This window comes from Ovis canadensis, chromosome 14, assembly GCF_042477335.2.
Source record: "Ovis canadensis isolate MfBH-ARS-UI-01 breed Bighorn chromosome 14, ARS-UI_OviCan_v2, whole genome shotgun sequence".
NCBI lineage: Eukaryota > Metazoa > Chordata > Mammalia > Artiodactyla > Bovidae > Ovis > Ovis canadensis.
Genome location: NC_091258.1, coordinates 53,339,041 through 53,353,844, shown reverse-complemented (window position 1 = coordinate 53,353,844; position 14,804 = coordinate 53,339,041). Strand labels below are relative to the sequence as shown.

The following is a 14,804-nucleotide window of genomic DNA, read 5'->3' as shown; positions in this document are numbered from 1 at the left end:
GTCTTCATAAAACCGTTCAGCTTCAGCTTCTTCAGTGTTACTGGTTGGGGCATAGACTTGGATTACTGTGATGTTGAGTGGTTTGCCTTGGAAATGAACAGAGATCATTCTGTCGTTTTTGAGATTGCATCCAAGTACTGCATTTTGGACTCTTTTGTTGACCATGATGGCTACTCCATTTCTTCTAAGGGATTCCTGCCTGCAGTAGTAGATATAATGGTCATCTGAGTTAAATTCACCCATTCCAGTCCATTTTAGTTTGCTGATTCCTAGAATGCCAACGTTCACCCTTGCCATCTCCTGTTTGACCACTTCCAATTTGCCTTGATTCATGGACCTAATATTCCAGGTTCCTATGCAATATTGCTCTTTACAGCATCTGACCTTGCTTCTATCACCAGTCACATCCACAGCTGGGTATTGTTTTTGCTTTGGCTCCATCCCTTCATTCTTTCTAGAGTTATTTCTCCACTGACCTCCAGTAGCATATTGGGCACTTACTGACCTGGGGAGTTCCTCTTTCAGTATCCTATCAGTACGGTATAAACTCCCTTTAAAGGAAAAATTTTTCTCAAGGAACCCTGGGAGTATGTCCACACATCCTAGTTTTAGAAACATTGGCTTAAGTTTCTTTGAGTGGTGACCTTGTATCATGTTGATATTAAACATAAGACTGCAGGCCCTGATATTGAGTGACTTGTCTAGCATTTACCTTATATGTTTATTACCACCAAAATGGAAACAGCATTGAAACCAAAATGTATTGCACTTGCAGACCCCTGAAAATACCTAGGAATCTCTGGGACTAAGTTTAAGAAACTGCTCTTGGGGTTAGTTATGTGAACTATCATTCCTTGTAGTTCAGTTGCTAAGTTGTGTCCGATTCTTTGCAACCCATGGACTGCAGCACATCAGGCTCCTCTGTTCTTCACTATCTCTTGGAGTTTGGTCAAATTCATGTCCTTTGAGTTGGTGATGCTATCTAACCATTTCATCTTCTGCCACCCCCTTGTCCTTTTGCCTTCAGTCTTTCCCAGCATCATGGTCTTTCCCAGTGAGTTGGCTCTTCCCATCAGGTGGCCAAAGTATTGGAGCTTCAGCTTTAGCATCAGTTCTTCCAATGAATATTCAGGGTTGATTTCCTTTAGGATCGACTGGTCTGATCTCCTTGCTGTCCAAGGGACTCTCAAGAGTCTTCTCCAGCACCACAGTTTGAAAGAATTAATTCTTCATTGCTCAGCCTTCTTTATGGTCCAATTATCACTTCCATATGTGACTACTGGAGAAACTATAGCTTTGACTATACAGACCTTTGTTGACAAAGTGATGTCTCTGCTTTTGAATACACTGTCTAGGTTTGTCATGACTTCCCTTCCAAGGAGCAAGCATCTTTTAATTTCATAGTTGCAGTCACAGTCTGCAGTGATTTTGAAGCCCAAGAAAATAAAATCTGTCACTGCTTCCACTTTTTCCCCATCTATTTGCCATGAAGTGATGGGACCAGATACCATGATCTTCTGATTTTTTGAATGTCGAGTTTTCAGCCAGCTTTTTACTTTCCTCTTTCACCCTCCTCAAGAGGCTCTTTCGTTCCTTTTCACCTTCTGCCGTTAGATTGGTGTCATCTGCTTATCTGAGGTTGTTGATATTTTTCTCATCCGTCTTGATTCCAGCTTGTGATTCATCCAGCCCAGCATTTCACATGATAGACTCTGCCTATAAGTTAAATAAGCAGGGTGACAATATGCCACCTTGACAAACCGCTTTCCCAATTTGGAACCAGTCCATTGTTTATGTCCAGTTCTAATTGTTGCTTCTTGATCCACATACAGGTTTCTCAGGAGACAAATAAGGATGTTCTGGTACTCCATCACTTTAAGAATTTTCTACACTTCGTTGTGATCCACATAAAGGGAACTAACATATCTGTATTTTAAAACAGCACACGACAGCAGAAGGTAGCAAGAGCCAATTTCAGTGCCATACTCAAGGAGGCCCTTTTGAGCAGGACCTTTGTGACTATAGAGATTAGGGAGAAGGCAAACCTCAGTCTTTTAAGAGTTTTCAAGGGTTGTTAGTAGTCTTAAGTTCCGGTTGACCCGAGATGAATCTCCCGTAGAATTCTCTGATTGTGGTGGGGTGAGCACTCCCTGAACTGTAGTTATTCCATAGTCCCTGATTACTAAATTCTTTTTAAAAAGCAAAAAAACTACTTAACTGTCCTCAGGAAATAATTGTATACGTATGCAGAGAGATACCTGTCCTTACAGGTATGTTATTGTGATTGTCGCTTAGCAGAAATTTGAAAACTATTTGATGTTTGAAAATAAGGGATTAAACAAATGAAGTATGTACTAACTAATTAGACTTCCCTGGTCGCTCAGATGGTAAAAGCATGTGCTTACAATGCGGGAGACCTGGGTTTGATCCCTGGCTTGGGAAGATCCACTGGAGAAGGAAATGACAACCCACTCTGGTATTCTTGCCTGGAAAATCCCATGGACAGAGGAGCCTGGCAGGCTACACTCCACGGGGTCTTAAATGCATTATAATCACAGGATAAGCCTCAAAAAGTCATAATCTTTGCCATCCCTGGAGATTCTTATTTAGTTGGTGGGTCCCAAAGAATTTTCCCAGGTGATTTTGTTGAATAAGTTTGGAAACTATAGTATGGTATGTTTATATAACTTATATCATGGAATACCATGCAGCTATTAATCAAATGACATTCTATTTTTTTAAAAGTGTTCAAAATATTAATGTATATAACCAAATAGTACAAATAGTATATACACAAAAAGGATTGGAAAGAACTATAATGATATACTGAAAGTTTCTATACCTGTGTAACTGAACTTATGAGAGATTCTTTTTTTGTCCATTTTCTAAATTTTATTCAGTGAAAATGAGACTTCTTTAATTTTTTTTTTATAGCTGTCAGTGGTAAGCTTTCAAACATGGATACGCGTTTTCCCACTAGCAACCTTGCAAGCAATCCATGGGAAGTCAAGTTTTGTTAGTATCATGCAGGTGACTTTCCCCTATCCCTGAACAACTTATTGTAAAGAACTTCAAATATGCAGAAAAATGGAAAGAAGTCTATAGTGACTATTGTTATGCTCTTAGATTATACAGTTAACATTCTGTTATATTTTTACAAGTTTCTTTTGATTGCTGCTTTAAGACACTCAGGCTATTAGATTGAGCACTCAAGGGAAATTTCATATGTAAAGTCAAAAAGAGTAAGCCTCAGCTATTAAATAAGTACATATGCATGAAAATTAGGATGCTTCTTGTAAATAAACACAACTAAATCAATAGAAATAATTTATCTAACAGCCTCTGACAATAAAGTGGAAAAATATTTTTTTTCTGCATTCCTTTTCCTCCACTTTTGGATTAAAGAAAGACATCGTTACTAGTAGATTTTCTGCCATTCCTTTAAATGTAAGAAAAGGTAATGATCCTGAAGAAATACCAGCACACCTGCAGTGAGAGCATGGAAAGCTTTAATTTCAAGGAAAGTTGTAATCCTCAAAGTTCAAAAAGGTCAGCATGTTATTTTTATATATTGCTCATACTTATATGGTGTATATACGTAGGTACACATGTGTATACACATTTATGCATATATTTGTAAAGTTTTCTTCTGTGTTTCCTTTAAATGATTAAAGAGGGATAAGGCCTGTCTGTGCTGCTTTTCTATAACAAGAAGGCCTTGCCTGCAGTGGGTTGGCAGCAGTACCTGCTTCCTAGGGTGTGTGTGAGCACCCAGTGACATGATGCCCATGTTCAATGGCGTGGCATAGATAGCACAGTTTGAGAAATGAGAGCTATCGTTATCTTCATCCCTACAAAGCTGAAAGTCCCTCAGGCTCAAGGTTATGAACATCCCTGGCCCTGCTTTGCCTCTGGTCTGTAAACTGGTCCAGATGTGGTATATGGGTGAGAGGAGCTGGGAATGGTGGTGGTGTCAGGGTGACCTGGACACAGTGGTGACCTGGACACAGCGACCATTCTTTAGGCTCAGTGGTGTCACTGCCCACTCTGGCAGAGTGAAGAGACTGGGCAGTAAGGTACTAGCGCTGACACTGGACATTTCTTTCAGGCAAACCCTCTCCTGCTGGGTAACTGGGTGTTTTAGCTACAAGAAGCAAAGAACTGACATGTAAAGAAGGATGCCATGTCAGTCTCTCTGGTCAAGAGGCAGTACGGTGCTCTAAATCAATTTCAGATCAGCCATTTAGGTTTTTGAATAGCAAGGACTATAATACATGTCATGTGTGGTCAAATTGCAGTGTCTGAAAGCCAGGTCACTCAGGCAACATCCAGGTGTCACACTTCACGGCTACCTTGATCCCACAGGTCTAAAATGCAACGCTTATAGATCTGCCCAGTTCCCTGAAGGAATTTCACGCTGAGCTGGACCCCCTGGGAAATGCTTGGTTTTTGTTTTCATGATGCAGTGTCTATATGGGATTCCCTGGTGGCTCAGCGGTAAAGATTTCCACCTGCAATGCCGGAGACCCAGGTTTGGTCTCTGGGTCAGGAAGATCCCCTGGAGAAGGAAATGGCAACCTACTCCAGTATCCTTGCCTGGGAAACCCCATGGAGAGAGGAACCTGGTGGGCTACAGTCCATGGGATCACAAAAGAGACATGATTGAGCAACTAAACAACAACAACCTCTGAATACATAGGAGGCTCTTTGGGGTCTTAAGAGGTCTCCTTCGGTGGACGTGTGGGTAACTCTTGAGGCACTTGAAGGATTTATAGGGAACCCGCTGTGGGCTTCCTGGGGCATGGTGCATGCAGCTCCTATTTCTCCTCACCTGTGCTTAGCTTTGGGGAAGTTGTCATTGGCTCCTGGCTGAAGAGCTGTGTGTTTACATATGTGTGTGTCCAGGCTAGTTCAAAATGTGGGGAACCGGGAGGGAGAAGGAGCTGATATAAAATCACCCCAAATGAATTGGGATGGACTGGAAAGTGAAGAGACCTGGTTTTGTATTGAGTCTCAAAGCCCTATGGGAAGTAGGGGTGGTCTTCTCTCTTCTGTTCTTTAAAATACACCATACAGCTTAAGATGTAAAAAAAAAAATAAAGAAAGAAAGAAAAAAACACGGTATATAGGACACGCAGAAACTCTGACCGTAATCAAGAGAAAAGAATGGCCACTACCAGAACCGTAGATGACCCAGATGTTTGAACTGAAAGACGCAGCCTTTAAAATACTATTATAGGACTTGCCTGGTGGGACAGTGGATAAGAATCCACTTGCCAGAGCAAGGGACACACGTTTATCCCTGATCTGGGGAAGTTTCCACATGCTGCAGAGCAACTAAGCTCGTGAGCTTCAACTACTGAAGCCTGCGCGCTCTAGGCCCACGAGCCACACCTGCCGAGCCCGCATGCGGCAACTATTGAAACCCAAGCACCTAGAGCCGAGCCTGTGCTCAGCAGCAAGAGAAGCCGCCGCAGGGAGAAGCCCCTGTCTCTGAAGCTAGGGAAAGCCCGTGCACAGCAACGACAACCCAGCACCACCAAAGAAATAAGAATAAAAACATAAAATGGAATGCTATTACAAATACATCAAATAGCTTAGAGGAAAAGATGGGTGTAAAGATGAGGAATTTCAGCAGAGGTGTGGGAATTCGGAGCTGAAAAACACTTCCCATGTTCCCTGTGATGCAACAATATTGCAGTTACAAGCGTGTTCCAACTTAACGTTTTCATAACTACTGAGAATGTGTTCCACGTTCACCCTTTTTAAATCACCTGATCAACATTTGTCTTGCGTAAGCCCCGAGGTCTCTCTAGACCCTTGTATTTTGCTTGAAGGAGCCCTGGGGACTCTTCAGCTCCTGTGTAACCTGGCGCTGGAGGACTCGGGTCCTGGAAAGGTCCTCTGTGTGCTCTCGGTCCCGAGGGTTGCTCTACCTGGGCAGGGGCCCCCTGAGCAGTCTCGGGCATCTGAAGCACTGGGACGTGGAGCTTGCCAGCAGGAGAGTGATTCAGGCTGGACTCTGAATTGTTTTCCATCTTCTGCGTATTACCCACATTCACGAAGCTGTCAGTGAAGTATTGGTGACCAGGCCTCCTTCATTCGTGGCGCTGGTCTTTAGTTAGGGCTTGGGGGTTGGGTGCTGCAGCCCTCTTTGTGAGCTTGGAGTAGCTTCTGTCTCAGGCCTTTGGATTCAGTGGGGACCCCCAGCAGCTAGATGTATTGATGGAGGATACATCTTTAACACACACTTGGACGCCTGTTGATCTTTGCTTTTGGAGCATCAGTGACTGTGAAGGAGGCCTCCACACTTTACCCATAGGAGCCAAGAGGAGGGCTTCAGTCAGCCTGACACTGGGTTGGGCAGTATGAGAACCTGAGGTGGGGGGAGGCTCCAGGTGCCAAAAACAGGACATATAAATATATAATATTTGTACATTGAATTTTTAATCTGTTCTATATTTCTTCTGCCCTGTGCTCATTGACTTAGGTATCAAAGAAACCTATGAAGTCCTCCTCAAGGAAAAAAATTCTCCCCCAGTGGGAAAAATGTCTTTTCAAAAAAGTTCACAAAAAGTTCTACCAAGAAATGATAGTCAATGGTCTCAGCATACTTGATGCTGTGTATAATCCTAGTAACGATACTGAAAGGACCGGAATGTGTTCCTGGTGGGAGAGAAGGCTGCCAGCAAAATGATGATTGTAAAGTAATGCTGTTACAGTGGACACACGGGGACTTCTGGGAAGGCGTCCTCTTATACATACTTCATCTCCCTTCTCACAACATAGATCTGATGGCTGCATGCGGCTTGGTTGAGCTGATTGCCGAGGACTGACCCAGTGGCCAGGCTCCCGTTGGATTCTGATCTTTGCTTTTTTGCTTTCCCATTCTGTCCAATCCCAGGAAGCTCCTCTTCGTCCTCAAGGACGTGGACAACGTGGAGACTGATCTGACCGTCGACCATGAATCCGCCTTGTGCGGTGGCAGCAGAAAGCAGGTGCCGCTGCCGCTGCTCCTGTCCTATTTGTTGAAAAGAAAGATGGTGCCGGGCTCCTCATCCCTTGTCCCCTCCCGGCCCGAACATGAGGCTGTCAGGAGAGCGTTCACAAAGGAGAACAACGACTCCGTGACCCTGAAGTTCCCCAACGAAAAGAGGAGGAGGTACTTCACCTTATTCTTCAAGGACAGAAGGAAGGCCCTGACCGCCCTCAGGCTGGTGCAAGAGAAGGACACGTTTGTGGACCTGTGCCACGTGTCCAGCTTATGCTGGGTCACTTGCATGGCCCTAAGTTGGCAGATGGAGACAGGGGATGATGGGAAACTCTCATGCCAAATGCTCACTGACGTATATGCCCGCTTTCTTGCCAACACACTGGCGTGGAAGGCTGCAGTTAGCACCTGTCGGTGCCGCCAAGTCCTCCTGGAATGCCAGTGTTGGCTGGCCTTGGAAGGGTTGTTGCTGTAGTGATGGGGACCTCAGGAATGTTAGGTTTACTCTTGCTGATGTCCCTGAGTTGAAGGCGCTGAAGATTCTTTTTCCCAGCAGCAACCATAAAGACCATCACATGTTCGTACACTTGAAAATCCAGGAGTTGTGCAGCCATAGCGAATATGATGATATTAACTGAGTGTCTGATTCCTTCCATCTGTAAGTTGTATAAAGAGAGAAGAGAAAGACACAATGACTTTAGCCCAGTAATTACTTCTGTTTTCGGTCTTCTTAATGAGAAAAACTTTTGAGACAGCCTTTGACTATCCCCTCTTGACAGGAAAATTTAATTAGTACTTCCTAGAGAAAACAAAATAATTTGAGTGATAATCCAAAAGCAGTGGAGCGCCACATGCCTTTGTTCCGTTGTCTCGTTGAAAATCAGGATGAATTTGTGAAACAGATAACGGGCTCTTTTTTAGAAGTTACCATTTATATTAAAAAACGCAAAGATCTCTTGGTTTCATTATATCGTCTGGAGCATTGCCATCTTCTACAGAAAACTGAGTTGAGTATTCAGTACATCTTTAAAGACAAACAGCCAAAAAGGCTAACTTCCAGGTGAGTTTTCTTTTCTTTCTTTCTTTTAAAAAAATTTTTTAAGGATTTTAATTATTACTTTGGCCACCTGATGCCAAGAACAGACTCATTGGAAAAGACTCTGATGCTGGGAAAGATTGGGCAGGAGGAGAAGGAGGTGACAGAGGATGAGATGGTTGGATGGCATCACCGACTCAACGGACATGGGTTTGGGTGGACTCTGGGAGTTGGTGATGGACGGGGGCCCTGGCGTGCTACAGTTCATGGGGTCACAAAGATTCGGACACGACTGAGTGGCTGAACTGAACTGAATTATTACTTAAATATTTAAAATTTATTTTTAATTGGAGGATAATTGCTTTACAATGTTCTGTTGGTTTCTGCCATACAGCAACATGCATCAGCCATAGATACGTATATGTCCCCTCTCTCTTGAACCTCCCCGCCGCCTCCTACCCCACCCTGCCTCTCTTGGTCATCACAGAGCATCGGATTTGAGCTCCCTGTGTCGCACAGCAAACTCCCCCTGGCTATCTAATTCTCCACATGGTAACGTATGTCTCTATGCTATTCTCTCAGTCCGTCCCACCCTCTTCTCCCCTTGCTGTGCGCACAGTCTGTTCTCTGTGTCTGCATCTTTCTTCCTGCTCTGCAAATAGGCTCATCAGTACCAACTTTCTAGATCCATATATATGTGTTCATATATGATATTTGTTTGTTTTCTTTCTGACTTACTTCACTGTATAATAGCTCTAGGTTCATCCACCTCATTAGAACTGACTCAAACACATTCCTTTCTATGGCTGAGTAATATTCCATTGTATGTATGACCGCAACTTCTTTATCCATTCACCTGTCAATGGACATCTAGGTCGCTTCCATGTCCTAGGATAATGCTGCGATGAACACTGGGGTACATGTGTCTGTGTGTCTGGGCACAGGTGGAGTCCTCTAAAAAAAGTTGCTCATTCCTGTATTCCTAAGGCCTGCCCATAATTCTACTGCTTGTTGACTATAACAAGAGACTGAAGGCCGTGAAGAAATTTATCTAGGCTCTTATTGAACCAGTGATTTTAAAATCTCTCTACTTCTGTTTAACTCAGGGCTTCTGGATTAAACATCAATATTAATGACATTTTGAGCCAGATAATTCTTTGTGGTCGGGGACTGTCCTGTTCAGTAGTAACACTGACCTCTACCCACAAGAAAACACTAGAACTTATTCCCTCTCTCTGGAGGTGATGATAAAACATATCTTCAGACATTGCCAAGTGTCCAAAAGGTCCCTTCTTTAAGAATCACTGGTTTGACCTCCACTTTTCAGTTGTGCCGATGAACTGAAGTCATGCTGACAAATTTCTTAGAGATGTTCACAGCTGTACGTAACATGCAACATTTGTCATCCATATTGATGTTTCCTAATAGTGAGCATGCTCACACTCAGAGACGCTGCCCTCTGTAAGTTGTATCTTGCCTGCCTACAGACTCAGTGACTATTGATTCTTCTGTGGGTCTATCGTCTTTCACACTTCACCATACTTTATTTCTTCCAAGTATTAAGTCTGAGTCAGGTAACAGGCACTCTCAAAAGATATTTTATTTGCTTTCTTATGTACTTGCTTACTTATCTTTTAAGATTTATGTATTTATTTTATTCTTGGCTGTGCGGGGTCTTCACTGCTGTGCGGGCTTTCCTCCTCGTGGAGAGTGGGAGCCCCCTCTGGGTGCAGGGGGCGGCTTCTCTGGTTTTGGAGCGCAGGCTCTCGGGTGCTCAGGCTTCAGGGGTCGCAGCACTTGGGCTCAGTAGCTGTGGCTCCCGGGCTCTAGAGCGCAGGCTCAATAGTTGTCGTGCACGGGCTTAGTTGCTCTGCAGCATGTGGGATCTTCCCAGACCAGAGATTGAACTGATGTCACTTGCATTGCAAGGAGGATTATTAACCACTGGACCACCAGGGAAGGCCCCTTATTTATTTACTTACTTATCTGGCTGTCTGCAAGCCACACAACTTGTGGGATCTTAGTTCCCCAAGAAAGACTCTAACTCACACCCTCGGCAGTGAAAGTGCAGAGTCCTGACCACTGGCCCTCCAGAGAATTCCCTCAAGAGACATTTTAGAGTATGTGTTATCTTTGAAATGGCTGGAGTTGAATTTGTTCCTCTAGAGAATGATGTTTTTCCTCCAAGTAGTAAAGTGAGGACCCTTGCCTGTTGGAGAGACCTCTGCAACCTACCGCACACTAAGGGGAGCCTCTGGGAGCTGGAAATCCATCACAGTGACCTTGATGACGTGTCAGAACGGATCCTGTGAAAGCTCTGAAACATCCCTGCTGTCCCCTTCAGATACTCTGGCAGCTGCTGGTTTACCCCACGTCAGATGTTCCCCCAGGAATAATAGTTACCCCCTTCCATCTCTGGGTTTCCCAGGTGGCTCAGTGGTAAAGAATCCACCTGCCAATGCAGGAAGATGTGGGTTCCATCCCTGGGTTGGGAAGATCGCCTGGAGAACGAAATGGCAATCCACTCCAGAATTCTTGCCTGGGAAACCCCATGGACAGAGGAGCCTTGTGGGCTGTAGTCCATGGGGTCACAAAGAGTTGGACATGACTGAGTGTCTGAGCATGCACGCATCTGTCCATCTGCACCAAGCCTTAGCTGCGGCATGCGAGCTCTTACTGATGGCACGTGCTTCCTAGTTCCCTGACTGGGGACTGAACTTGGGCCCCCTGCATTGAGAGTGCAGTCTTAGCCACTGGACCACCAGGGAAGTCCCCATCTCCCCATATTTGAAAGGCTTCCTGTCAGAGCCTGGTATAGATTGAATAGAATAGTCTTCATACATAGCTTATGTTACAAATGGTTATCTGAAGTTGAGATGATCAGCAGAGAAGTTCTTTTCCCCGTTGGCATCGTTCAGTCACTCAGTCATGTCCGGCTCTTTGCAACCCCATGGACTATAGCACACCAGGCTTCCCTGTCCCTCACCATCTCCTGGAGTTTGCCCAAGTTCATGTCCATTGAATCAGCAATGGTATCTGACCATCTTGTCCTCTGTCATCCCTTTCTCCTCCTGCCTTTAATCTTTCCCAGCGTCCGGGTCTTTTCCAATGAGTCAACTCTTTGCATCAGGTAACCAAAGTATTGGAGCTTCAGGCTGCAGCATCAGTCCTTCCAATGAATATTCATGATTGATTTCCTTTCGGGTTAACTGATTTGATCTCCTTGCAGTCCAAGAGATACATATCTATTCCTTTTCAAATTCTTTTTCCCATTTAAGGTGATGCATAGTATTGAACAGAGTTCCGTGTGCTCTACAGTAGGTCCTTGGACAACCTGACTTTGGAATTAACAGACATCCCCTGACCTGGCAGGGAGTCTGAGATGGAGAGCAGCATGTGATAAACACTGAGACTCTGTTTTGGCCTGAAGAGGGAAGGCAGGAAGAACGGCACAGAGAAGAGGCGCATACTCTGTGTGGGACCGAGGCTGCAGCTCTCCTGCCGTTTCGTCTTTCTGCAGGTTGACCTATGTCTCGGGGGGTACCCGGTTTGAAGACGTGTTCAAGTCTATTGTTCACAAGCAGAATCTGATGTCCCTGAGCCTGGACTGTGTGCCCCATTCCCTAGAGATGGCCTCACCTTTGGGAGAAGCCTCGGAGAATCCGATTCACAGCATACACAGCATCCGAGGTGAGTTATTCCCTGTTGGATGCTCACTGTGTGCACGAGGGGGATGGCTGGATGTTGGCGGGCGCAGGTACCCTTTCAATCATCCTTGTTTGTTGTTGAGTCGCTCAGTTGCATCCAGCTCTTTGCGACCTCGTGGACTGTACCTGCCAGGCTCCTCTGTCCATGGGGTTCTCCAGGCAAGAATACTGGAGTGGGTTGCCATTCCCTTCTCCAGGGGATCTTCCCAACCCAGGGATCAAACCCATGCCTCCTGCATTGGCAGGTGGATTCTTTACCATCTGAGCCGCCAGGGAAGTCCCCCCTTTAGATAATACCACCTGATATTTCTCCTGGATGCCTCTCATTCCTTAAATATTTTAAGCACATGGCTTGTTTCTCTCCCGCCAACACTTATTCCTGTCATTTTGGATGGTTTTGATTTCTACATGGATGATTTTTCCTTTTTCTTTTTAATTGGAGGATAACTGCTTTACAATGTTGTGTTGGTTTCTACTGTACATCATCGTGAATTAGCTGTAAGTACGCATTTGTTCCCTCTCTCCTGAGCCTCCCTCGCACGCATCCCTTCTAGGTCATCACAGAGCACCAGGCTGGGCTTCTTGTATTGTACAGCAGCTTCCCACCAGTTGTGCATGGATGATCTTTTCTATAACTTGCTTCTCATTTCTTTGACCTCTATGTCTCTAATCATTCTTGTCCCTCTGCCCATTCTCAGGCATAGAACACCCTGGTCAAACCTTAGAGCCTGGGGCTTCCCTGGAGGTTCAGTGGCTGGGACTCCATGCTTCCACTGTAGCAGGCATGAGTTTGATCCCTGGTTGGGGAACTGAGGTCCTGCTTTTCTATTTTGTGGCCAAACACAAAAAAATAAGTAAATAAATAATAAAGAAAAAAAACCTACCTTAGAGCCTGCCTATATATAAAGTAGCTAATCAAAAAGAACCTACTGTATAGCACAGAGAACTCTACTCAATATTCTGTAATGACCTATATGGGAAAAGAACAGTTATATTTATATGTATAACTAAATCATTTTGCTATATACCTGAAACAGAGCATTATAAATCAACTATACTCCATGCAGAAAGTGAAGAGGAACTAAAGAGCCTCTTGATGAAAGTGAAAGAGGAGAGTGAAAAAGTTGGCTTAAAGCTCAACATTCAGAAAACTAAGATCATGGCGTCTGGTCCCATTACTTCATGGGAAATAGATGGGGAAACAGTGGAAACAGTGTCAGACTTTATTTTTCTGGGCTCCAAAATCACTGCAGATGGTGATTGCAGCCATGAAATTAAAAGACGCTTACTCCTTGGAAGGAAAGTTATGACCAACCTAGATAGCATATTCAAAAGCAAAGACATTGCTTTGTCAACAAAGGTCCGTCTAGTCAAGGCTATGGTTTTTTCAGTGGTCATGTGTGGATGTGAGAGTTGGACTGTGAAGAAGGGTGAGCACTGAAGAATTGATGCTTTCAAACTGTGGTGTTGGAGAAGACTCTTGAGAGTCCCTTGGACTGCAAGGAGATCCAACCAGTCCATCCTAAAGAAGATCAGTCCTGGGTGTTCATTGGAAGGACTGATGTTGAAGCTGAAACTCCAGTACTTTGGCCACCTCATGCAAAGAGTTGACTCATTGGAAAAGATTTTGATGCTGGGAGGGATTGGGGGCAGGAGGAGAAGGGGACGACTGAGGATGAGATGGCTGGATGGCATCACCAACTCCATGGACATGAGTTTGGGTAAACTCCGGGAGTTGGTGATGGACAGGGTGGCCTGGCGTGCTGCAATTCATGGGGTTGCAAAGAGTTGGAATACGACTGAGCGACTGAACTGACTGACTGATGGGTATTTAATACTTCCCAGGCCTGAGGGGATGGATGTAAGGAAAAAACACGTGTCCTCAACAAAAGTCCTTGGGTAGGTCTGGGGAAAAAAAAATTCAAAAGAGGGCAGACAGTCAAGAGGCCAATCTCCAGAGGTCAGTTCTTCTTACTGTCTCCTGTACAATGTCATGAACCTCCGTCCATAGTTCATCAGGCACTCTGTCTATCAGATCTAGTCCCTTAAATCTATTTCTCACTTCCACTGTATAATCATAAGGGATTTGATTTAGGTCATACATGAATGGTCTAGCGGTTTTCCCCACTTTCTTCAATTTGAGTCTGAATTTGGTAATAAGGAGTTCATGATCTGAGCCACAGTCAGCTCCGTCTTTTTTTTGCTGTCTGTATAGAGCTTCTCCATCTTTGGCTGCAAAGAATATAATCAATCTGATTTTGGTGTTGACCATCTGGTGATGTCCATGTGTAGAGTCTTCTCTTGTGTTGTTGGCAGAGGGCGTTTGCTATGACCAGTGCATTTTCTTGGCAAAACTCTATTAGCCTTTGCCCTGCTTCATTCCACATTCCAAGGCCAAATTTGCCTGTAACTCCTGGTGTTTCTTGACTTCCTACTTTTGCATTCCAGTCTCCTATAATGAAAAGGACATCTTTTGGGAGTGTTAGTTCTAAAAGGTCTTGTAGGTCTTCATAGAACCATTCAGCTTCAGCTTCTTCAGTGTTACTGGTTGGGGCATAGGCTTGGATTACCATGATACTGAATGGTTTGCCTTGGGAGACGAACAGAGATCATTCTGTCGATTTGAGATTGCATCCAAGTACTGCATTTTGGACTCTTTTGCTGACCATGATGGCTACTCCATTTCTTCTGAGGGATTCCTGCCCACAGTAGTAGATATAATGGTCATCTGAGTTAAATTCAACCATTCCAGTCCATTTTAGTTCGCTGATTCCTAGACTGTTGAGTTCACTCTTGCCTTCTCCAGGTTTTTCAGTTGTTGTTATGAAACGTGGACACAAGGCGGCAGCATTTCCCCTCAGTCCTTTTTTTTTTTTTTTTCTGTTGAAGTAGATTTGATTTCTGTTGTGTTTGTTTCACAAGACAGGAACTTGATTCAGTTATACACAGATTATCTGTTCTTCTTCAGGGTCTTTCCCCACATAGGTTATTTATTTATTTTTTTTAAGGCACATATCTTTAAATTTTATTTATTTTTAAAAAATTTTTTATTTTATTACAGTGGGTCCAG

General features: G+C 44.2%; 1 protein-coding gene across 2 annotated transcripts in view; it reads left to right on the top strand.

Annotated features, from left to right (window-relative positions):
- Positions 1 to 14,804, top strand: part of LOC138418084 (NACHT, LRR and PYD domains-containing protein 11-like) — a 54,688-nt gene that overhangs the window by 3,827 nt on the left and 36,057 nt on the right. Inside the window, exons 2-4 of one of the 2 annotated variants that reach the window (XM_069548979.1) lie at positions 6,905 to 8,051; positions 11,548 to 11,717; positions 12,177 to 12,613. In XM_069548979.1, coding sequence (XP_069405080.1) covers positions 7,843 to 8,051; positions 11,548 to 11,717; positions 12,177 to 12,181 — 384 coding nt within the window. In that variant the 5' untranslated portion in view covers positions 6,905 to 7,842 and the 3' untranslated portion in view covers positions 12,182 to 12,613. Of the gene's footprint in view, positions 1 to 6,490; positions 8,052 to 11,547; positions 11,718 to 12,176 lie in introns of those variants that run through there. The other variant, XM_069548978.1, reaches the window with a different exon arrangement.